The sequence below is a fragment of the Numenius arquata genome, chromosome 24, assembly GCF_964106895.1.
Source record: "Numenius arquata chromosome 24, bNumArq3.hap1.1, whole genome shotgun sequence".
Lineage (NCBI taxonomy): Eukaryota > Metazoa > Chordata > Aves > Charadriiformes > Scolopacidae > Numenius > Numenius arquata.
This window is the reverse complement of record NC_133599.1, coordinates 4539387-4562110: the sequence shown is the minus strand read 5'-3', so window position 1 is coordinate 4562110 and position 22724 is coordinate 4539387. Positions and strand designations below refer to the sequence as shown.

General features: G+C 51.6%; 1 protein-coding gene across 3 annotated transcripts in view; it reads right to left on the bottom strand.

Annotated features, from left to right (window-relative positions):
• The window catches only part of ANKS1A (ankyrin repeat and sterile alpha motif domain containing 1A), a 111902-nt gene extending 91944 nt beyond the window's left edge, over positions 1-19958 (bottom strand). For all 3 annotated transcript variants that reach the window (XM_074163346.1, XM_074163347.1, XM_074163348.1), the window contains exon 1: positions 19732-19958. In XM_074163346.1, the coding sequence (XP_074019447.1) occupies positions 19732-19958 (227 nt within the window). The remainder of the gene's footprint in view (positions 1-19731) is intronic.
• Positions 19959-22724: the final 2766 nt, after the last annotated feature.

Sequence of the window (22724 nt, the reverse complement as noted above, 5' to 3'; positions counted from 1 at the left end):
TAAGGGAAGAACATTGGGATCATAAACATCTGTGCAAAGCATCCAGTTTGCAAACACGAAACGAACAAAAGCGCCAGAGCAGACAAATTGATCCTACTGGGATTTGAATGCACCGTTCCAGGAAATCTGGATACTTGAGACGCGGCGCGGAGATTAAAGTCGAAGTTAAGGGGCACATGCATTAAACACACAGCCACTTCCAGCCGGTGGGACCTGGACAGGGCAGGCTGGAAAGCATCGTTCCTAAACCCATACGGCATGAGAACTCCAGGCTCCTTCCGAGACAGACGTATCCCAGCGTCTCTGCGGAGATGACGCTGTTAATGTGGGATAACTCACTTTTTGTTGTCAGAAATCTGGATCTCACAGCTACGGGATTAATTTGTGTCAGCCCAGGCAAAGCGGGACTAAAGGGAAGAGGGAACAAAACTCTTCTCAGAGATCCACAGGGCAGCGAGACCAGATCTTACTGTGTTTTCACAGACTCGCAGAATGATACGGGGTTGGAAGGGACCTCTGGAGATCATCTAGTCCAACCCCCTGCCAAAGTAGGTCCACCTAGAGCAGGTCGCACAGGAACGTGTCCAGATGGCGGTTTGAATGTCTCCAGAGAAGGAGACTCCACCACCTCTCTGGGCAGCCTCTTCCAGGGCTCTGCCACCCTCAAAGTGAAGAAGTTCCTCCTCAGGTTTAGATGGAACTTCTTATGTTCAAGTTTGTGCCCATTCCCTCTTGTCCTGTCCCTGGACACCACTGAAAAAAGACTGGCCCCATCCTCCTGACACCCACCCTTTAAGTATTTATAGGCGTTGATCAGGTCCCCCCTCAGCCTTCTCCTCTCCAAGAAGAAAAGTGTGCTTTCCCACACTGTTGGAACCTTCTCTCCCGACACAAACAGGGGCTTACAGCAGCCAGAGCCGAGTCAGGCACTCAATCCATCAAGGAACGACAATTGTGTTTCCAATTAGAGCCAACAGGTGAAGACACGCAGTACATAGACAGCAAAGAAGAATTCCATGCCTGCTGGAGGTGCTTCTCCCCACTCTAATTGCAGGCAGCTCTTCCCAGAGAACTCCTTTCAGGTGCACGAAAAGGAGCACCGTTTCCCAGCGCAGACATTTCTTCGCACAAATACCTAACAAATCTTGAAAACTGAGCTCGGTGGGAGCCCGCTGAAAGCATTATCCTGCAGCCTAAAATCTCCTTGAACGGGTAGTGTCCTCACCTAAGAGCAACTTCCAGATTTATGGACACGCTCGTAGGGAGAATTTGTTTATTTTGCAGCTGCACTTGCGTATCAAGCAAGTTTTATAGGAGTAATAAGCGTTTTCAACAGCTGTATCCACAAAACTCCCTTTTAATTCTCTCATATAGGCCTGTTTGCTTACAAGGAACGGCTCCACATGGCAGGACACGCTTTCATCTCGCCTCGTAGGTGCGGCATCGACTCGCACTTCCCAGTGGACTTTGTTTCAACAGAATTTCTCTCCAAAACAGCCTGTGGACTCCCACTCCTCATTTCCAGGAGGAGGTTGGTGCAAGAGCTACGACAACCACACATTTAACCTCTGGGCTTGGAGTCTCGTGCCATAAAGGAACGAGACAGGGTTGGCATCGCTAATAGAAAAGCATCCATCCAAGCTAAAATTCCCCACTAGGAAGAGGGCAGCCCTACCCTTAGAGATGGCTCCTGGCAGTGGAAATGCATTTCTTTTAACTTAACGTATGGAGGGGGGCGACGTTATGCGATGGGAGACGGAAAGGATGGGTCACGCGTGCGTGTTACGCTACATCAAAGAATCCCTCTGAGCAGGAGGCAAAATAAATAGCTGCAGGAGAGGAAAAAACAACAAAACCCCAGGTCTGGTTTGAGTGCATACGCTGCCCTTTATTCTTAAAAGCATTGCAGACACTCGCTCTGCGATCTGCTCCCATTACGGGAGCGTTTCCAGCTGATTACATGCAACGGAGCGGAGTTCACACACGACACGGGCTCCAAACGCTGGCACTGACTACGGGGGCCAGGGCTAAAGAAAGCTTTCCTGAAAGAAGAGCAAAGAATGTCACCCATCAAGACAGGGAAAGCCAAGTAGTGTCTTCCAGGAGAGCCGCCAGGGGCTTTGGGTTCTGTACAGTCTCAGGAGCATCCCCCTCTCACCCGTGGTCCGAGGGAAGCGTGTTGGTAGGGGAAGACAAGGGAAAACGGGGAAGGTGGCATCAAAATAGCATCACCCATGGGTCCTTCGCATTTGCAGCTCACAAACCCCACCAGGCCTGAGGACTTGGGCACTCAGCTCAACTGGAGACACAACTCGGGAGAGATGAGGAGATTTCAGAAGGAAAGAGAAGGGAAAATGCTCACTGGAGCCATTTTAAAAAGAGAGTTTGCATTTAGCCTCTAACGCACACAACAATGCCAGATGTGGTCTCAAATAGCAGTTTAATAACATTATTCTCCACCAGGAGTGCCCCCGTTCGTCAGGGAGCAAACCTTGACCACCCGACACACAGATGTAGGATTTTACCTGAAGCTCTGAAGCTGAAAAAGCTGCACTGCTTTTCCTAGGTGGGGGAACTGACCTATAACAGAGGACAGAAATTCAACAACATTCACAAAATGCTTACAAACCTCTCAGAAAGCTTTACTAAACACCAATTTTGCAATGTCGTCTCCTCTTTTGCATCCGACTAGACGGGGGTTTGAGGATTGAGCAAAAGGAAGCCAAACATTCCTGCAGAAATTCAATAAACCCAGCAGCGTTATGAATGTCATCTGAAACAGCCCCGAGCTGACAATATCACAGAATTGGGAACTGGAACTAGCGGCATTGCTAAGGTAAGCATTCCTCACTCCTCATCTGGAACTAAGCTTTTCTGTACCCACAGTGCTGGAGAAGATGCAACCAAGTGGAAGGAAATGAAGTATTTAGAATCCTAGAACCGCAGAATGGTTTGGGTTGGAAGAGTCCTTAAAGGTCACCGAGTTCCAACCCCCCTGCCATGGGCTTAATAAATAAAAAAAAAAGAATTAGATGCAGAGAGAATTAGCAGGACACATCTAGACGGTGCAGGCTCCCAAGCTCTGCTGAAGCACAATTCTTTAGAAAGGTACAAGGCTTTCCCGTCGCCTTCCCTCCAGCCAGCAATTCCAGAGAAATGGAAGCGCCCACAAATTCCTAACAAAAAAACAGCAGGCAGCTCGTGCTGCAGCGCTGAGCTGGCTACAGCTGGCAACCTCGGGCTGCGTTCTCCCTCCCCCTTCCCTTTTTGTGAGATGATTTAACAAGCTGCAGAATCCCAAGAGACACGACAATCAAACAACAGAAATAGAGCATCGTGTCTTGAACTATCCACATCCATCCGCACCTTTGACAGACACACAAAAGGTCCGAGTTTGGAGTAAAAAAAAAAAAAATAAAATAAAAAAAAGTTGCCAAAAGGAACTTGTGCAAATAAAATCCTGGCAGAGCACATTTCATTCCCACCGCCTGTCATTTTTCCCTGTATGGGGAGAATTGATGCACTAATTAAGTGTTTCGGAATGGCAGAAGATGTGTCACCCTCTGCTAGCTGTCTACTCCGCCAAACAGCTACATGTTCATTGTCAGATGGAATCAACAGGATTAGAACAAGTCAAAATTACTATTTTTTTTTTTTTTTCCAGTGCCCACAGTGACCTGATCTAATAAGCACCTTGGAGGGAATTTGGGATTTCTCGCAGGGAACCTCGTACCTAGAAGCACATAGGTGATACTTTATTTAAATATGGACACCCTCCTCCTGGTTAAGTCTTAGATACCCTCTATACCGAGAAAATTAATATCTCTCCATCCCTCAGTGCCAGACAGGCTGCTGAAAAGAGCTGTTCTCTCCCCGCCCCAGCCCACGGCAGCCAAGCTCAGATGCTCCTTGTTCCCCAAGCCCAGGCAGAGCCACCTCCACTTTGTGCCTCCTCATCCCTGCGTTCCCACAGCAAACTGGTTCTTCCTCTCCAGACTGGTGGCTGCCTCCAACTGGCGCCCAAAAGGCCGAACCAGCGGCACTTGTGTCTGACCTGGAATCGCTGTGAAACAGATAAACAGGCCAAGTAAAGCAGAGCCACAGAAATAAAGATTCGGAGACTGAATTATCCCTTCCCTACATCAATTAAAAAGCAAACGCAATTGTTTTGTAGCAATAACTGCGTCTGGAGTGCACTCTTGCCTTAGGGAGACTAAAAAAAGAGACGGAGGGTCACACAACATCCCATTTCCCTCATGACATCGCCACGATCAGTGACATGAAGGCTTTGAATTTACGCTGGCATTGACGAGCTTAATTGCTGAGACAGGGGAGAGGGCACCGCGCATGCAGGGGGGGGGACCCGCACGCCTTCGGGAGAGACGCCGGTCCCAGTACAGCAGGACAGGCTGGGAGAGACATTTTAAGCTTCAGTAAAAATGAAATTCATCACTCTGATACCGAAGACGATGGGATGGGAGAAGAGGCCCTGGAGGAAGGGAAGGCTGGACTGGAGAATTAAGAGCCACGACAAAGCTTCTTCCACTACAGCGTTTGGAGCAGACTTTGCCCTTCCCCACAACCCACACCAGCAGCTCAGCCGTTCCAGCCGCACAGCTCAACGGGAGCACGCACCAAATCCCAGCGTTCCGGCTTAATCCCAAGTCCCTGAAGGGCTGAAGAAAGACACGGCCCAGCAAGAAATTTAAACTGGCAACAACGCGGGACACAAACAAGGCAACGACATACCACTGCACTGACTCCAGATGAAATTCCTTCTTGATGAGCTTTTTAATTGGATGCCCAACGAGCAAGTAAGGGGGAAACGAGAGCAAAGACAGAACGAGAGGGAATGGCTTCAAGCTCCGACAGGGAAGGTTTAGACTGAACATTAGGAAAGAATTTTTCACAGAAAGAGTGGTCGGGCATTGGAATAGGCTGCCCAGGGAGGTGGTTGAGTCACCATCCCTGGATGTGTTTAAGAGCCGTTTAGATGTGGTGTTGGGGGATATGGTGTAGGGGAGAACTTTGTAGCGTAGGGTAGATGGGTGGACTCGATGATCCCAAGGGTCTCTTCCAACCTGGACGATTCTACGATTCTATGATTCTAAAGACAGTTAAAAGTAAGAAGGCAAAGAGAAAAGCCACCCTGCGGTGGCCGGGATGGGGACATTGAGGACACACCTGAGCGGTCACGGTCAAAGAGCACCGTGATAAGCTCCTGCTCATCCTTGGTGTGTGTCAAGCAAACAGAGAAAGCATCACCTTAAGACTAAGCAACAGTTCTTGAGAAAGCCTAAGAAAAGTCGGATGGAAATGAAACAGGACATCCTTTTACTCCAGAAGCATCTGTGAAATCCAGCCCGTTAAAAAGCAGGCACAAGAGCCAGCGGCCCAGGCAGTAAATAATTTCCAAATCTTAAGATAGCTCCTGTAAAGCTGTCATTATTTGTCTACGCTATCTGTAGGACAGAGATAAGGTGAGAGCTGAGAAATATGAGTGTGTCAGTCAGCCAAACAACAGGTATTAAACGCTGAGGTCCTCTCCCTGCTCGTGAGGGGCTGCGGGGAAGGTCAGAGGGGCAGGTACGGCTCCTCGGAGAGACGGCACAGACATCCCTGACACCAGCAAATGGAATGAATAACGGAACCGGCAGCAAAGAGAGCTCTTTCCCACACATTTCACTGAACACCTTGAGCTTCCAGCTCTGTTTTTATCCACCTGCCAGATTTGATTCTGCCCAAGATGACAAGCTGGCCTCAAACAGCTTTTTTTCCTCACCAGGAAAAAACACATTTTCTTTGGAGAACATACACAACGTATGATAATATGTTGCAAATCCCTTAAAATATTTCTGCCCACTTATTTGAAAGCATACAAAAAAAACAGTTCTGGGCTTTTTCCTCTGTTAAATACAGTTCTCCCAGCCAGGAGGTGCTTTTAGCAGCAGAGCCTTTCCCAGCCTGACATTTTTAATGTACAGGAGGAATGTATATACGCAAGTCAGACTACTAAATTATAAACTTATGCAGGGATAAAACTCTCCAGTACTTCAAACAATTTCAGGGTCATTGCAACTCTATCCCAGCAAATAATTATATCTCAGCTGTAACAACTTATACCCATATAACTACCGGGATCCTAAGGCGTTTCAGATGGCTTCAAAAGCTTCCCCAGCCCTGACAGCGATGGCTTTTGAGGTGGAAAGCACAAGCTCCTGCTCTCAGATGGTAGCTCTGCACAGCTGTCTTGGAGCAGCGCTGGAGACCATTAAATCGTACCCAACTTTCCTGAGGAATTTAGAAGAAAGAGCGTAAGTCAAGCATGAGCGAGTTGCGGAAAAAACCGGAATCGTTAATTACCTCAAACTGAGATAACGGCAGAGACCGAAAACTTGTGAAGCAGTTAAGGTCAACGCACGAGGAAAAAATACCTTACCATATATTCACGCACACACAATTTAAATGCAACGTTTAACACTCAAAATTTTACTTCAAGATACAAATTTCTTCTCTTTGTCAAGCACACCCCAAGAGCCGACATTCACCCATTTATCTTTGCATCTGACAAAGCGATTCCAGACGATGCCACCCAAGGAGACCGTTAACGCCTAACGAGATAGCTGGGGTTAGAAACACCGCATCCGCAGGGATGAAACTCCGGGCGCTATAATGGTGGCAAGAATGAGAAGACCAAGGCAAAAAGTGACTTGTGTCTCTTCTGAGTCATCCTGAGGTTGTACTTACGATGCAGAACATCTCTCATTGCTGGGTCCGATGGGGAAGCTGGGCTGAATTCCCTACGGCAGCTCCCCCGCCACCAAGCGGTTTCCAGCACTAACCTCGGCACAGACACCAAATCCCCTCTTGAATGACGTCTTTCGACTTGGACAATCAGAAAGACAGCAGTTTGGGTTGGTTTTTTTTTTTTTTTTTTTTTTGTAACCGATTCTCTTCTTTTTAGGCCTTTATTTTCAGTGAAAAGGAATGTCAAGGACACATCCTGTTTCGCTCTGTGAAATAATTCCCGTTGAGGTTAAAGGAAATATTTCCAAAATGCCAAATCCAGCACTAATTACGCATGTCCTCCAAGTTCTCTGTGTTCTCAGCTGTTTCTAACTCAATGGAGCCGAGCCATAGGAGTTCAGACATACGGCTGCAGACTCCACCAGGCTGTAAAGAGCCCGACGTCACGCGTGGAACGCAAGTAATTTTAAATCACGCAAAGGTAGTTCCTAACGACACTCCAAGACAACCAGAAGTCATCCACAGGGGAACACAGGATGAATTGAGGTCATTTAAACGCCTCTACCATGACAGCCAACGCTTTGTCAGACTTAACACTGTGCAGCGAGAAACCGTGGCTTGAAAAAAACCCTGGAAAGAAGTACCAGCAAAGAAACCCAAGCCCACGGGACATATAGTCCCTTATTTAACTCATCTGATGGACTTCAAACCCTTGCAACAGACCCAAGACCAGAATGCAAAGCTTTGAAGTCTCCAGAGTTCAAGGCTTTATCATAATCCTACTCCTGCCTCCTAAAAAATTAATAAAATTTTGCTGATTTCTGAAATTAAGAGCAGTAAGGAGGGGTCTGGGAAGCCCATCAGTATCACCGCACGGGCAGCTTCAACCCTTGCCAGGCACGAGGCTTCTTTAATCGGATTACATTTTAAAACCAGGCAATTTACTTTGTGATGCCAAACTTGAAAGGATTTCTCATAGTGTCTTAATCAGGATGAGGTAAAAAGTCATTTCACCTAATTTCCAACCCACTTCAATATTAGATTTGAAAGGCCACCTATGACATCTCCAGCCTTGTTTGGCCTAAGAGTCTGAAAAACAGCGGGCAATAGGATTAGATATAAATCTAATGAGATAATGTATTTACATAATATTTATGGCACTCACTCCTAGACAAGGTTGTGTTCTTGCATCTTTAGTATGCAGCACTACAGACACTCCCCTTCAGCTGGAAAGAGCTTGAGGTTTATTTTTAAATTTAATTTCCCTTTAAAAGAAGCCATGTGTTTAAATAACAAGGGAAGAGTGCTAATGTAATCTGCATTTACCAAATCTAAACAAGGTGAAGTCAATCTCTGACTTTCCTGAAGCTAAATAATGCAGGCTCGCTCGGAGAGCCCGGGAAAAGCCTTGCACACACATCCCTGCTTTAAAAGCAATTTCTTCTGTCATTTCATTAACACACTGCCAGTTTCAGATGTTTATACTGATTTTAATCTGAAACACTTCGTAGCCATGCAAGGTGGGATACGTCACCAAAAATGTACGAATATACCTGTGGTCTCAGCACTTGGCATCTCAGGGTCTCCTAAACATCTCAGAAGTTCACCTTTACTGCCCACGGGGGGAAACAGCCACCTTAGCACCACTGTAAGTAGGAGTCTGCTAAATTCTTGGTTTAGGAAAAAGTAAAGTAAAAACCTACACAAATCTACACACTGTATAGATAAAAATGGTTTTAAGCTCCTTATCCAGCAGTCTGGATGCTCCACAGGATTTTCTTCCAGGATGCAAACATCTAGAGAAAACTCTGCCCCAGCACATATTGATATGGAGCATCCAGCTCCACGTCCAGCTTGAGTTCAAGGGTAATCGAGAAAACTTAACTCAGATAATTCATCCAAACTTCTCAAAGGCCATCTCCCAGCTCGTGCAGCAAAGAGATTCCCTGATAAACCCTGAACATTCCTCACACCAGCCACGGTGATTCACCGCAGGAGGGAAAATAATTTTAAATTCAGGCTTAAAAACGTGCACTTGACACGATGAACACCCCGGTACTGGATGGCATTAAAGCAGGGCATTTCCCTACCAGGAGAGGGTGCCAGGCAAGTTCAGGGAGCAGCCCTTTGGGAAACAGGACATAAATAGCTCTGAGGACATAATGCAGGCTCTCCGGGGTTTGCACAGGAGAGAGGGCACGTTCACACACTCCAGCGCCAATTTCCTTCTGAACGCAGCTCCCATCTTCCTGCCCTCCGTCTTTAATTAGGCATTTTACCCCTTCATCAGTCTATCAAAGATCTTTCCTTTGCTGACAGCTACAGTCCCAGGTGGACTAACATTTCAATTTATGTTTTTCTCCCCTCTGCAGAGAGCAGCTGTATTAGCCTCACCAGGCTGTTGCTATAGAAACAAATCAATCCTCAACAGTTTTATTTTTACCAGTTTCTGTGAAATAGGATTTATCTCATTTCCATGACTAAGCTGTATTCCAGAGCGAGCTCTTTGGGACAGTGACAGTGCCATCTCAGCATCGGACAGGACCTCGTACCCGGTGTCAGCAACAAGAGGAAACGGCCATCACCCTTAACTAAATGCACCTTCTTCATTCCAAGAGGACACTTCACCTTGAAATGATCCCGTAGCCAGAGTGTTGAGATGCAGCTGCGTCCATGGAGCGGAAAAGAGCAGAGGAGTGGATGGCAGAGCCTGGAAGAGCAGGGATGTGCTGGGAGAGCTCAGCAGAGCACCCACCTGAGAGCTCGAGCACCTTCCACACCAACAGAAGGGTCCTCTTCATCGAGTCCCCACCGAGAGCTGCTCAGGCAGCCTGGATTCAGCTCAGCGTAAGCTCCTCGTGAAAGGCAAAGGGCTCACATGGGAGTCAAGGCATTAACACACATCCAGGAACTTGTCTTATCCTTGTCCAAGTGCAGCTGGGAAGGGCTTTCCCTTCTGGTTTGGGATGAACGCAGGTGTAATCTGCATATATTACCTCTATTTTGTATCATATCTTTCATTTGTCTTTTATATCCTGCTCGCTTTTCCTACAATCTCACTAAAACAATGCATTATATAAAAAAAAAAAAAACCAACCCACCACACACACTGGATGAACAGTTTCTTGGCTCAGCTGCTCCTAATATATCAAACACTGCCTCATACATTCATCTTTAGAAAGTTCAGCTCCTGCCAAACAGCCTTAATCAGCCAGAGTAGCGCTGGACCCACGTCACCCAGTTGAGCGGCTCCACTTCCATAAATCCAGACTATTTGGGCAGCACATCCGCAGATGGGAAGTGCCCCACGCAGGGACCTGCAGGACCACTGCTCTGTGGGCAGGAGAGAAGGGAAGGGGAGATGCTGCTCCTCTGTCCCATCACTTGCAGGTTCCTGCCTTCCCCCCCCCCCCCCCCCCCCCACCCTCCCCGTTGGATCCAGGAACTGCGCAGCATCGTGAAACAAAAGTTTTCTGTTCGATGGGCCAGCCGGAGTGATTCACTCTGGCACAGCCACCCAACAACTCAGTGAGTATCAGGGACAGAAGACGGAGGAGGACAAGGCCATCGCTCTCAGCAATTAACCGCTGGACAAGCCTAGTTGTAACCTTCACATTTCACTATTAAGCGCCAAAACCCATTCGTTAAATATTCAGCGTCCAACTCCGCGTCGCTCCTGCCTTCAGAACGCAGAGCGCTCTGGATGTACTCAAGTCTGCAGTGACATTTCTTCAGCTTGGGGACCGCAGACAATTGCAGAGGGGAACAAGGCTGTGGAAATGTCAGTGTCTCACTGCTCAAATACCCTGTATTTGTTTCCGCACATAGCTGTGGTTTGGGTCCTGAAATTCCTCCCCACAGCCCCGTGGTAGGATGAGAAGTTGGGGTGTACAGATGAAAAAGCCATCAGGGAATCTCACAAACATCCACTCAGTCCACTCAAGCCTCACAAGCACCCGCTCCGCCGTCAAGGTAAACGGAGAAATCCCCTGCACGACCGCGCTGGATGCTCCTGCTAATTCCAGCATCAGTAAAACGGGCCTTCAAAGTCTTCCAAGATGCAAATTTCAAGACTACACCTGGCCTTTTAACCAAACCATCAGTGTCTGGCTCAAATCACTCCTGTGGGCACCCTGAGCACAAACCACCGTCTCAGACCTTGGGCTTCTCACAGCCATTTAGGATGCTCCAGCCAGTGCTTGAGCCAGGAGTGTCCAGGGCATGGAAAATAAGTACACGGTATGTCATGGGTGCTTTTCACTGTTCCTCCCGTGATGCGGCAGAGCACAAACCTTACGGGAGCCCTGCGAATGCTGAGAGCTGTAAAGTGATGCTCCTGGGAAGGAGTGTAACCTAGCAATGAGAAAAACCACCCCAGGAGCCCTGCCTCCTCTCCTCTGCTCCTGTCCCAGCCCCCTGTGACACACGGGGACACTGCAACCATTTCAGTTCTGGCATCCACCACCGGGCGATATCTCTGTTCTGATGCCCTCAACATCCTCAGCACAGCCTGATCCAACGCTCCTCACACCCCGTCTGAGCCCACAGAGTGTTTGAAGATATGGATATTTCCACAACCTCTTTGGCACTTCAGAAAACTCTGCTGAGAAACTCTCAAAGCAAAGCCAAAATTAAGCAAACGCGTTCTCAGCCTCCATGCGACATAAGCCCATCGGCACTCCCAGGAGAGCAAGTCCCAGGAGAACAGAGGACTCGGCAGGTGGGTACAGACCGATGGGAAGTCAATGGCCAGAAGGATTGGCCCCAGCCTGGACATCCCCCGGTGTTACAGAGCCAGTGGTTGATTCATCACTCACAGAGGCTGAGTCACTGCCTACAGAGTTGAGACACTTTTACTCCGAGTTAACAGAGAGATTCCCATCCGACGTGCCGCGCTCGGAGCGTTTTCCTCGAAGGTTGTGCCGCTTCAGTTGATTCACGCCTGCTCCCAGCTCCTTCCCCGTTTAATTCCGCTCTCGCGTACCCCACACAGCCCCGCGGTGCCTCCCTTCAACTTCCAACCATCTTTTCTGCCAACCAAACCGGGCAGCACCGCGTCGCTGCCCTCTGCACGGACACCTCGGATGGCACAGCGTGTCTGGAGGAACACAGGGCAGAGCTCTCCCAAGGGAGTCTCACGGAAAGGGAAGCCCCCTCCGCAACACAATTTCCAAGCAAGCCCCTGAGTGCTACAGAAAAATCCAAACTCCTCCTCTATAGAGGAAAACAGCATCCATGGGTTCAGGGAGCAAGGCAGAGCATGGCCAACGTGACTCGTCGGAGCTCCCACGGCAAGTTTAGGGCAAGAAACCCCCCCTCCTCCTCCCCAGCCCTAATCGCAGAATCCTGCTGACCAAAGCAAGCGAATAAATGTTCCAAAGCTGAAATGGAAGATCACACAGATACAAAACGCCTCAGAGTCGCTGCCAATAATTGTAGCCCTCCTGAATTATTTAAGAAGCGCTTAGAAAACAATTCGGAAAAAGAGCCGGCACACACCTAGTGCCTGTGGCACTAATACTCTTAGCAATACCGGCATCCAGGTATCTAATTAAAGAGAGATCTGTCCTGCTTCGCTGTTTGCACGGTAGGGTGTGGAATAGAAAGAGAATTTAAAAGTGGGCGAGATTATTAATCACAGCACCGAGACGAGTGAAAGACCCAGCAAGGATTTCTAACACAGCCCTGTTTTATTTGAACGCACCAAAAGCGACTTCCTTGTTATGGGGGAAGGGGGAGACGGGGAAATACTTCCTTTGCACCTTTACACAACCCTGGACCTTGGAGCCTGGCTGCTGCTCCCTGCGCTATCGCGGCCACACAGCAGGACTCGCCACTTAGTCTCGAGGCCTGGCCACCCCTAATGCGATCATAATCCACCTGTGAATGGGCAGAAACAGCCCAACAGCCTTGTCCTTCCTACTTACGGGGCAATTCCTCTTCCCGCTCCCCCGTCAGCTGCACCGTCGGAGCGAGATCTCCCTTCCCGATGGAAACGCAGTGGGCAGGAAGGTTCCAGCCAGGCTCTCGGAGCACCAGGAGAACGTGTAGCACTAACAAATTATTCTTTAAATCATCCAGCTGCACAAGGACAAATAGGAAACCCCACTTTTTATTTTAAATAGAAATCATTTTCCTGACTCTAACCACATTCAGACTATTGGAAGCTGCTTGAAGCGTTCAGCCATTACACCATGTCATTTCCTAAACCAAACCAAACCCTCACCAGCAATAACTGCTGCAAATTGACTACAACACTTGCTGTGGCTTCTGCAAAGCGACAACCGAACCCCTTCCCACAACAGATGTATACAAAAAAAAAAGGTCCTAATTCACAGCAGAAGTTTCTCCTCGGTACACTTACAGAGGATTACATATACAATCTGGGGCTCAGCAGCAGCCTCAGTTTCCCCTCTCGTCAACAAAGGTCCAGTCTTTTCACATCAATAGATGAAAATGAAAAGCTTTTTCTGCAAATTTGGCTTTAACACAATTCATCCCTTACTGCTACTGGCAAAACCTACTGAATGCAGCTTGATATTTCAGGCCACAGATTGTTTTGTTGCTTCCTGCCTTTAACTTCACAGTGAAGCAGCAAAAAAAATTAAAATATCCAAATTCTGCAGTCTCTGTGCAGAAGAGCCCCCTAAACCCCCAAACCCTCACAGATTCACTAAGCATTTGTAATTTCTGGACTTGCTTTGGCTTATAAGCATTAAGCTGTGCTCACATTAAGTTGATGCTATCTCTAGATGCTCACTGACCTACGAGAAATGCTTTTGCCCGTGCTGTATGTGACATACACCCTGAAAATGAAGCAGGCACGGTCCGATGGAGGAGCAGAGATCAGCATCAGACACCGGGATCTGGCTTCCAGCAGGTTTCCAGGCCCTGAAGGGATCCCAACGACCACGTTTCGGGAGCAGATCCCGGAGGCTGTGTGGCCGCAGCACGAAGCCAAGCCTCCCCCCAAACCCTGGCAAAGCACCACCTCTTTGTGAGCCCCACCATCTGCTTTGGCAAGAGCCACAAACCAGAATTCTCCTTCTCCTCTCCTGCCTCTCATCCTCCCTCTATCCCCCTGATTACCTCAATCTGCCCTTTCCCTTCCCTTATTCACATTAGCTCTCCACCGGGGTTTATTTTCCTGCCTAATATTTTCAGTGTTACACATTCACCCCCCGGGGAGAGACTTTATCTTTCATTCTGTCCCTGCGCTGCCTTCTCGTTGGGCTTATCACGGTCTCTCACATCTTGCTTCCTGCTTACCTGCAGAAATCAGTGATTCCGTGTGGAGTTTGTGCCCGTCTGGCACCCAGAGGGCTCAGCTCGATCATCTAAGCAGGAAGCGCAAAAACCTCAGACCTTGACAAAGTTCACGTTTAAATTATAATAAACAAGCTGGGCAGTTAAGTTTATGGGATAAAACAACATGTTCCACTGAATTCACTCCTGGGGGCGTCCTCTATGACTTTACGGACCAGCAATTGCCCTCTGTGTTAAAAAACCAGCACACAACCATTAGTGTCCTAGCTCAGACCAGTCCCCCAGCTCAACACAAAGGCTCTCCAGGTGTGATACTGGGAATGCAGCTTCCCCCACCGTGCCCACAGACACATTCATTTCCTTCCAGGAAACGCCTGGTTTGTACCCAACTCAAAACTTTATTTTTTGAGATGTCTGCAACGCTGCAGAACTGCACCCAGAAAGCTGGGACCGGCACCTCAGAAGGGGAAGAGAAGGGTCTCACGAACAGGTAGTCCAAACAGTGAGACTTAAAAAAACAGGAACTAAATACCCTGCTGACATCAGAGACCCGAAATCAGCAGGAGGAAGGAACACAGAGCTCTGCCAGCCCAGCCCAGGAGTGTCTATGACCCTGTTTTGGGGATGAGCCGCAGGGACGGGGAGCAGCTCCACAGCCCCCTTTATCAGGAGACACCTCTAAATACCTGAGGAGCTGCAGCAGAACCAGGAGCCAAAACCTCCGTGCAGAAAGAGGAAGCTGCCCAGAGCTGTTTGAGGAAGGGAAAACATAGAACATACAGGACTGACCACGGACAGGTTTTCTCCACAACAACCAAGGGGTAAGAAACCCTTAATTAGGAAAGTTCCCGTGTTCTAGCTTTGGGAAGGTAAAGTTTCCCACACCATGCACATCCCTAAGATCCAAGTGACCTCTCTTTTCTCTACAGTCTACGCAGATCCCAGGAACTCCGGCCACCCTCCCCTCTCGCAGGCTGACGGTGGCTTTGCAGAGCAATCGCAGGGGTGTCAGAGATGCTTTTCATCAGTGCCCATCTGAGAAATCGCGTTTGGCTCCCAGGAAAGGCACGAGGCCATTTTGCCACGAAGCTTGTGGCAGGACCCGCTTCCGAGCAAGGATAAAAGCAGTGGTCCCTCAAAAATACTTCCAAATCTCAATGACAAAGCTTTGTAACCTCAGTTCTCTCAGATACAGCTTTACCGTACATTCCAAAAAACTAAATCCTTGCTCCAAATACCTATTTTGTGATTTCTTTACCCACCAGCACTGAAGACATCTATTATTTAAGCAGCTTTCCTGCACTGCGGAGCCTTGAGAAAAGAGTTAGCCCCCAACCGAAGCACCTCAGCCTTCTCCATCAACTCGCTACGTCCATTAATGCTTCCACTTAATTGGCACCGTGACTTTCTCTGGGCACATGTCCAGTCCATATTTACTGTTTTTAATTTAGAAAATGCATCTAATCGTCGTTAGGAAGAAAAATAAAATAATAATAATCAAGATACGGGAATAAGATTTAAGAGAAAAACCTTCAACTGTAAAGTTAGTCCAAAGTTGTTGTTGACCTGTTACACACCCTGGGATGCAGGACCCCCCCAGAGAAGGCAGGAGTTGGAGGGGTGACACCGGGTGACTGTCACCTCTACCCTTCCACCCTCCTCCCACAGCACCGGGTCCCTTTAATTTGCCAACCTTCGACTTTCCACGAAGCGTCAGACAGACAAAATTTCACAGTCCCTGTTTCCAAACCCTTGAAGTTGTTTTAAAAGGAGCGCAGAAAAGGCAGAGTTAGCTATAATTAAATACCAGGCCTGCTGTGGAAAACTGATTGCAACACCCTCCCCGCCCCCGGGAAGCAGGGAAACCGCCGGCAAAGGTGCTCGGGAGGAATCGCACACCTCAAGAGATGAGCGGAGAAGTCAGTCATCAGGCTCGGCACCAGGGAAAAGAGCTCGTTTCACGCTTTGGAGCGTGAGAACGGACCGCAACAGAGACAGGGTGACACACACGCAGAAGACAACTGTCCAAATCTCGTCTCTGATACGCTAAGGCCATTTTGAAACTTAAGTCTGGCTACTTTTTCCGGAAATTCAAGCCCCAAAATCCAATGTTTTGCTGCTGTACTAAGGACAGAGAAGTATGTTTGTTGCTGTAATAAACCTTTCAGCAGAGCTTGTATGTCTCAGAGCCATCTCACAGCCACACCGGGACACGACGCAATCACTTCGATTGAGCTCAAACTACAGAAAACAACAGTTCTGAACACTCTCCAGCTCGTCCCAGCTGCTCCCCAAACAACCGTCAGACTCTCCTGGCAGGTAAATTCAGCAGCTGTTTCCCATAAAAACCTCCTCGCTGTAAAACAAGCACAAATCTTCTCACACCGAGTCGTTTAACCCAAAGGAAAAGCCCGATAAGTTGAGAGCGCACCGGAAACAATCAGAAAGCCTCCAAATCGTTTAAAGTCCATTTTTTATATCTACCATGAATCATTCACGGCAGCACCCGAGCCCTGGAAGGATCCCCCCCGCTCCCCAGTGCTGCAGTCACAGCCCCCGAACCCCAGGGAACACCCCCGGAAATCCCAGGGCCAGTTTGCAGGGGGTGACCGCAGGTAAGAGCGGACGATTCCACAGTCACTGCCCAGCCTGTGTCACCCCGAGATCGAGGAAAACAGCAGCTACCACTCGTACAGACGTGGTACAGGTCACCATCCACCTGGGGTGGGCACAAAGTCCGGCAAATCCAGGGGTGCTGCTGCAGATGTCACACAGCAAGGTGACGATACGCTGCAGGGACTCCCAAGTGACACCAACAGCCTTCCAGAACGAGGACCATTGTTACAAACGTGAAAAAGTCTGACTGACTCAGCAGCAGGGAGAAAAAGGTTGAGGGACTGGGAAGTTTGGTGGGAGGAAAGGATCGTTATAGAGCCAACTGACAGACATTTAAGACAGCTGAGTTAATGAACACAGAAGCCACGAATGACAGCGGTGACAACCACCATCCTTCAGAGACGTGTCTACACGCGAAATCACGCTTACACGTGAAAAATCACGTAAACCCATCAGACGTCAAACAGCCTGCCCACTCCACAAATCAGCTGGAATCACGAGCCGGTGTCTTACCGGGGGGAAAAAAACAGGTCGCCGTCCTCAGCAGGCATTGTCAGGAAGCACGGCGGAGCTGTTAGAACAAGAGGCTGATAACACTCCTGGTGTGTATTTAAACTCACTGACCCTCTCCACTTTATCTAAACACCCTGCAAGTACATCCAGCTTCTAACATAGCCAAGCCTGAAGTGGCCAGAGCAACTTCCCCACTCAAAACAAGGGCTCAAAGTGTTTAATATATTAAAAGAGAAGAATAAAGTTCGACCCAAGAGCAGATTTACGCTTCAGAGCAGCAAACATTCGCACCAGGAAAGTGCAAGCTCTCCCTGTCATTCAGCTCAACATGCAACAGCAGATAAGGTCGTGTATAAGGAAAAGCGGATCAAATTTGGCCACAAATGGGGCAAATTAAATCCCTCTAAATAGTCCAGCCGCACAGTGACAGCATCACTCGGCGCTGGACTCAAACCTCCTCCCCCTGCCCCAATATAAAGCAGTTGCTCGGGGAACAGGAACAGCAGCATTTCCAGCAGAGAAGCTGCAACTCAAGAAACACATCAGCAAGTGGTTTCCTTGGGAGATGCCAAAAAAAAAAAAAAGGGGGAGGAGAAACAACTAACAAAGGTCCAAGAGCTTCAAAACAGAGCAAATCACAGAGCAGGGCACCTTAAACGCTAAAGCAAATGACGGTGCCCTCCATCTGCCCGTGCAGCCCCCAGCACAGCAGCATTACTGGAAGCCATGAAAATTACAGAGGAAGAGGAGGAGAGAGCATGGAGCAGGGAGAGGACGTCTCATCGAACACCCAGCTGCACATCTGCCCCAGGAAATCCATCCAGCAGCATTCCTCGCTGTGGGAACCTACACAAGCTCCTGGCTTCAGGGCGAGCAGCCTCTGCTACCACCCTGAGCTGGGGTCCTCCTCCAAACACATTGCATTTTCCCAGTTACACCAGTTCGCAGCATCCACAAACCCATCATCTGCAGTAGTCAGATCCCCGAGGGACCCCCCACCACCAGGAGCACCCGCTCCAGACAGAATCCTCTCCTCTCCCAGCCCACCGGGCTCTGCCACTCCACGCCTTGGGGCACACGAGCCCCAGGGGCTCAGCCATCAGCTCCCTCCAGCACGGCCTCCTTTCACCCCTAGTCCCACGGGCACCACCGAACCCTCAGGGCTTCCCCAGTCCATCCTCACGCTCCCTGTGTGTCCCACATCCATCACAGCCTGCTGTAACGGCCCAACCCATCCCCTCGGCCCCCAATTCCCATCCAACGTGCTTCCTCCTCTGGCCCACACCTCACCCTGCCGTCCTCAGCCCCTCCGCGTTCACAGCGCTGCAGACCACATCCGTGTCCCCAGGGCTCCAGCCCACACCACCAAGCCCCGGGGACCTCCAACACCCCCTCGTCCCCTGGCCAGAGCCCCGGGGACCTCCAACACCCCCTCGTCCCACAGCCCTCTCACCCACACGCTCCACCCCAAGAGTGGATTCAAACCCCTCCAGCTGCCCCCGTGCCCTACAACCCCTCAGTCCCCCAGCCCAAATCCATAGCCCCTAGCCCCACAACCCCCAGCTCACGCCTTCTAGCCCCACAGCCCTGCAGACCCCCATCCCCACACCTCCTGCCTCCTCCACCCCCAAGACAACCTCATAGCTCCCCCACACAAACCCACTGCCTGCCCCACACTCCTGCAACACCCCAAAAGCCCATTCCTCCTACCTCACCCACAGCTCCCCACCCCCTTATGGTTGCATGGCCCTACAGGTCCCCCCATAGACACCCCCTGTGACCCTCGATCTCCCCAGTCCACACACCCCTCTTCCAGCTCCGTGGCCCTGCAGCACCCCATCCCCATTCCCCCCCAACTCTAAACCCCCACAGCCCCTGGGCCCCAAACACCTCCCCCCCCACCTTCCCCATGGCCCTGTAGCCTCTCTGTCCCCCTGCCCTATAGATGCCTCTCCTGCCCAACAACCTATCACGCCCCCTCCCCACACCCCCTACCTCCTCCTCCCCGGCCCCGAGCCCCATTCCCACACCCACAACCCCAACCTCCAGACCCTCTGCTTCCCCCCCACCACAGACCTTTACTCCCTCACAGACGCCCCCCCAACACACACACGCTCAGCCCCCCCAATAGACCCTCAGAGCACCCCCCTCACAGACTCTCACCCCCACACACACCCTCAGTTCCCCCCCCGACCCTCACCCCCTCAGAGCCCCCCCTACCCCAGACCCTCACCCCCTCACAGACTCTCACCCCCACACACACCCTCAGTTCCCCCCCCGACCCTCACCCCCTCAGAGCCCCCCCTACCCCAGACCCTCACCCCCTCACAGACTCTCACCCCCACACACACCCTCAGTTCCCCCCCCAGACCCTCACCCCCTCAGAGCCCCCTACTACAGACCCTCACCTCCTCACTGACTCTCACCCCACCACAGACCCTCAGAGCCCCCCCTACCACAGACTCTCACCCCCTCACCGACCCTCATCCCCCCACACCCTCAGTTCTCCCCCCCAAGACCCTCGGAGTCCCCTCACAGACCCTCACTCACCCCCCCAGAGCCCCCCAGCCGCCCCCAGGCCGCGCTCACCTGAGGAGACTGGACAGCGGGTGCCCCACACCGCCGCTCCCGCTGCCTCCTCCGCCGCCTCCCCCCCCGGAGCCGCCGCCACCGCCGCCTCCTCCACCTCCACCTCCTCCTCTTTCCCCCCCGGAGCCACCGAAACCGGAGCTGAGGCGTTTCCCCGATAACAGCTTCTCTACGGCGGGCAGGTTCCCGGTACGGGCGGCCTCCAGCAGCTCCTGCTCCTTCCCCATGGCCCGGCCCGGCCGCCGCCGCCCGCCGCCGCCTCCCGCCAGGCCACGCCCCCCGAGTGCTCTTCCGGGGCGGGGCCAGCGAGAGGCGGGGCTAATGCTGGAGGGCGTGGCCTGAAGGGAGGGGGCGGAGCTTCAGGCCCCGCCCCCCTGTGGGTTATTCTTGCCACGAATCCTTTACTCCACCTCATTTTTGGGCTCTTTTTAGTTAATTTTAAGTCTTTGAAGGCGCGAGTAATATAAAAGCGGGATTCCAGCACGTGCTGCAGGGTGAGAGGAGCGGGTCTGGGGCCAAATCCCATCTCCCAAGTTTTTAACACGCTGGAGGAGCCGGGCGTAAAAGATCACGGAATCACGGAATTGTCAGAGTTGGAAGGGACCTCTAGAGATCATCCAGTCCAACTCCCCTGCTAAAGCAGGGCTGCCCAGGGCACATCACTCAGGGCTGCATCCAGGAGGGGCTTGAAAATCTCCAGAGAAGGAGACTCCACGCCCTCCCTGGGCAGCCTGTTCCAGGGCTCTGGCACCCTCACCGGAAAGAAGGTTTTCCTCATATTTGAATGGAACTTCCCATGTTCCAGCCTGTGCCCGTTGCCCCTCATCCTGTCACTGGGAACCACTGAAAAGAGTCCGGCTCCATCCTCCTTCAACCCACCCTTTAGGTACGTGTAAGCATTAATAAGGTCTCCCCTCAGCCTTCTCCTCTCCAGGCTAAAGAGCCCCAGCTCTCCCAGCCTTTCCTCACAAGGGAGATGCTCCAATCCCTCCATCGTCTTTGTTGCCCTACGCTGGACTCTCTCCAGCAGTTCCCTGTCCTTCTTGAACTGGGGAGCCCAGAACTGGACACAGTATTCCAGTTGTGGCCTCCCCAGTGCAGAGCAGAGCGGCAGAATGACCTCCCTGGACCTACTGGCCACACTCTTCCCTACGCAGCCCAGGATCCCATTGGTGTAAAACACGCGTGGGCTTTAGCTCAGGGGTGTATATACATGAATTATACATGAATACAGGTGGATGCATATAAAGGAGGAACGTATATAAAGGAGGAGACATATAAAGGAGGGTGTATATGAAGAAGGAATGTCTTTGCCAGGATTTTCCCTCCGCGGATTTAAGACGAAGATGAATATTCACAGGTAATTTCGCTGCTGTTTTCCCGCAGGGAAGCCCTGGGGGAGACGCGGCGTTTTGCTGCTGAGGATCAGCCCACGGCAGGCAGTGACACGGCTGGGAGCAGCGATCCGCCGTGCAACGCCGTCCACGAGCATCAAAAATAATTCAAATGTGGCCAGATGGTTCATTTGAGCATAATATAAACGGCATCGGCCCTGACAGACACCTGCTCTCTCCCTCAGAGAGGATTTCACAGGTTACTCAGGCGGTCCCCATGTTCGGGGACACCGGTGACAGCACGGTTTGGGATTGAGAGAGGTGAAAGGAGCTCGTCCCGATCCTGCCTGGATCGGGACAGGCAGGAGGAGATTGGTAGGAAATCATGGCCTCCAGCTAAAGCACCACCGGCCTCACGCCGAGCGCCGTTTGGGTCTCCACACGCAGCGTGGCCGTCCCACCGGGGGTCTCCAGGAACCGCAGCCAGGAGGAGGAGGAGGAGGAGGAGGAGGAAGAGGAGGAGGAGAAGGAGGAAGAAGACACATAAAGGCACTGCTGGAAATTTGATGTATTCAGCACTTTTTGCCAGAGGCATTCCGGGGCTTTGCATGTTGGAAGGAATCCTGCAGCCCTGCGTTAACCTTATCCCGCTTTACAGGGGCAGGAGCGAAGCCGGACCCGGAGCGGGGACTCCCGACCTGCCCCGCTGTAACGCTGCTCCTTTATAATATCCCATTTTTCCTCTGTTTTCCACACAAAAGCCTCCCACAGCCCTCCCAACCCACCCAGCCCTGGCTCCCGGCTGCCCCCCCCCCCCCCTTCTGCAGCCCCCAGCCCAGCTCCTCGCTCCCCCTCACCCTGGGCTCCCCACAGCTCTCCCCGCACCCCTGGACACCCCCGTACCAGCCCTTCCCACCCCAGTTCCCCCAGTGCCCCCACCCCTTCCCACCCCAGTTCCTCCACCCCAGTTGCTCCAGCCCTTCCTACCCCAGTTCCCCCCCTCCAGTTCCCCCAGTGCCCCCCCTGTAAACCCCAGCCCAGTTCCCCTGCCCCAGTTCCCCAGTGCCCCCAGTTCCCCCCCCCCCAGTTTCCCCAGTTCCCCCAGTGTCCCCAGTTCCCCAGCCCAGTTCCCCTGCCCCAGTTCCCCAGTGCCCCCAGTTCCCCCCCCCAGTTTCCCCAGTTCCCCCAGTGTCCCCAGTTCCGCCCCCCAGTTCCCCAGTTCCCCCAGTGTCCCCAGTTCCCCCCCCTCAGTTTCCCCATTTGCCCCAGTGCCCCCAGTTCCCCCCCACCAGTTCCCCCCAGCCAGTTCCCCAGTTCCCCCAGTGTCCCCAGTTCCCCCCCCTCAGTTTCCCCATTTGCCCCAGTGCTCCCAGTTCCCCCACACCAGTTCCTCCACCCCAGTTCCCCCCAGTGCTCCCAGTTGCCCCACCCCAGTTCCCCAGTTCTCTCAGTGTCCCCCACCCCGGTTCCCCCACCCCAGTACCCCAGTTTTCCCACACCAGAACCCCCAGTTCTCCCAGTCCCCCACCCAGTGCCCCCCCGCCTCACCCGCCGCCCCGTTGCCCTGGCGACAGGCCCCGCCCCGCCGCCGGAACGGAGCGACCCCGCGCGGCAGCCGTAGCGTGACGTCATCAGGAGGCGCCGCGGCGGGGCGAGGCC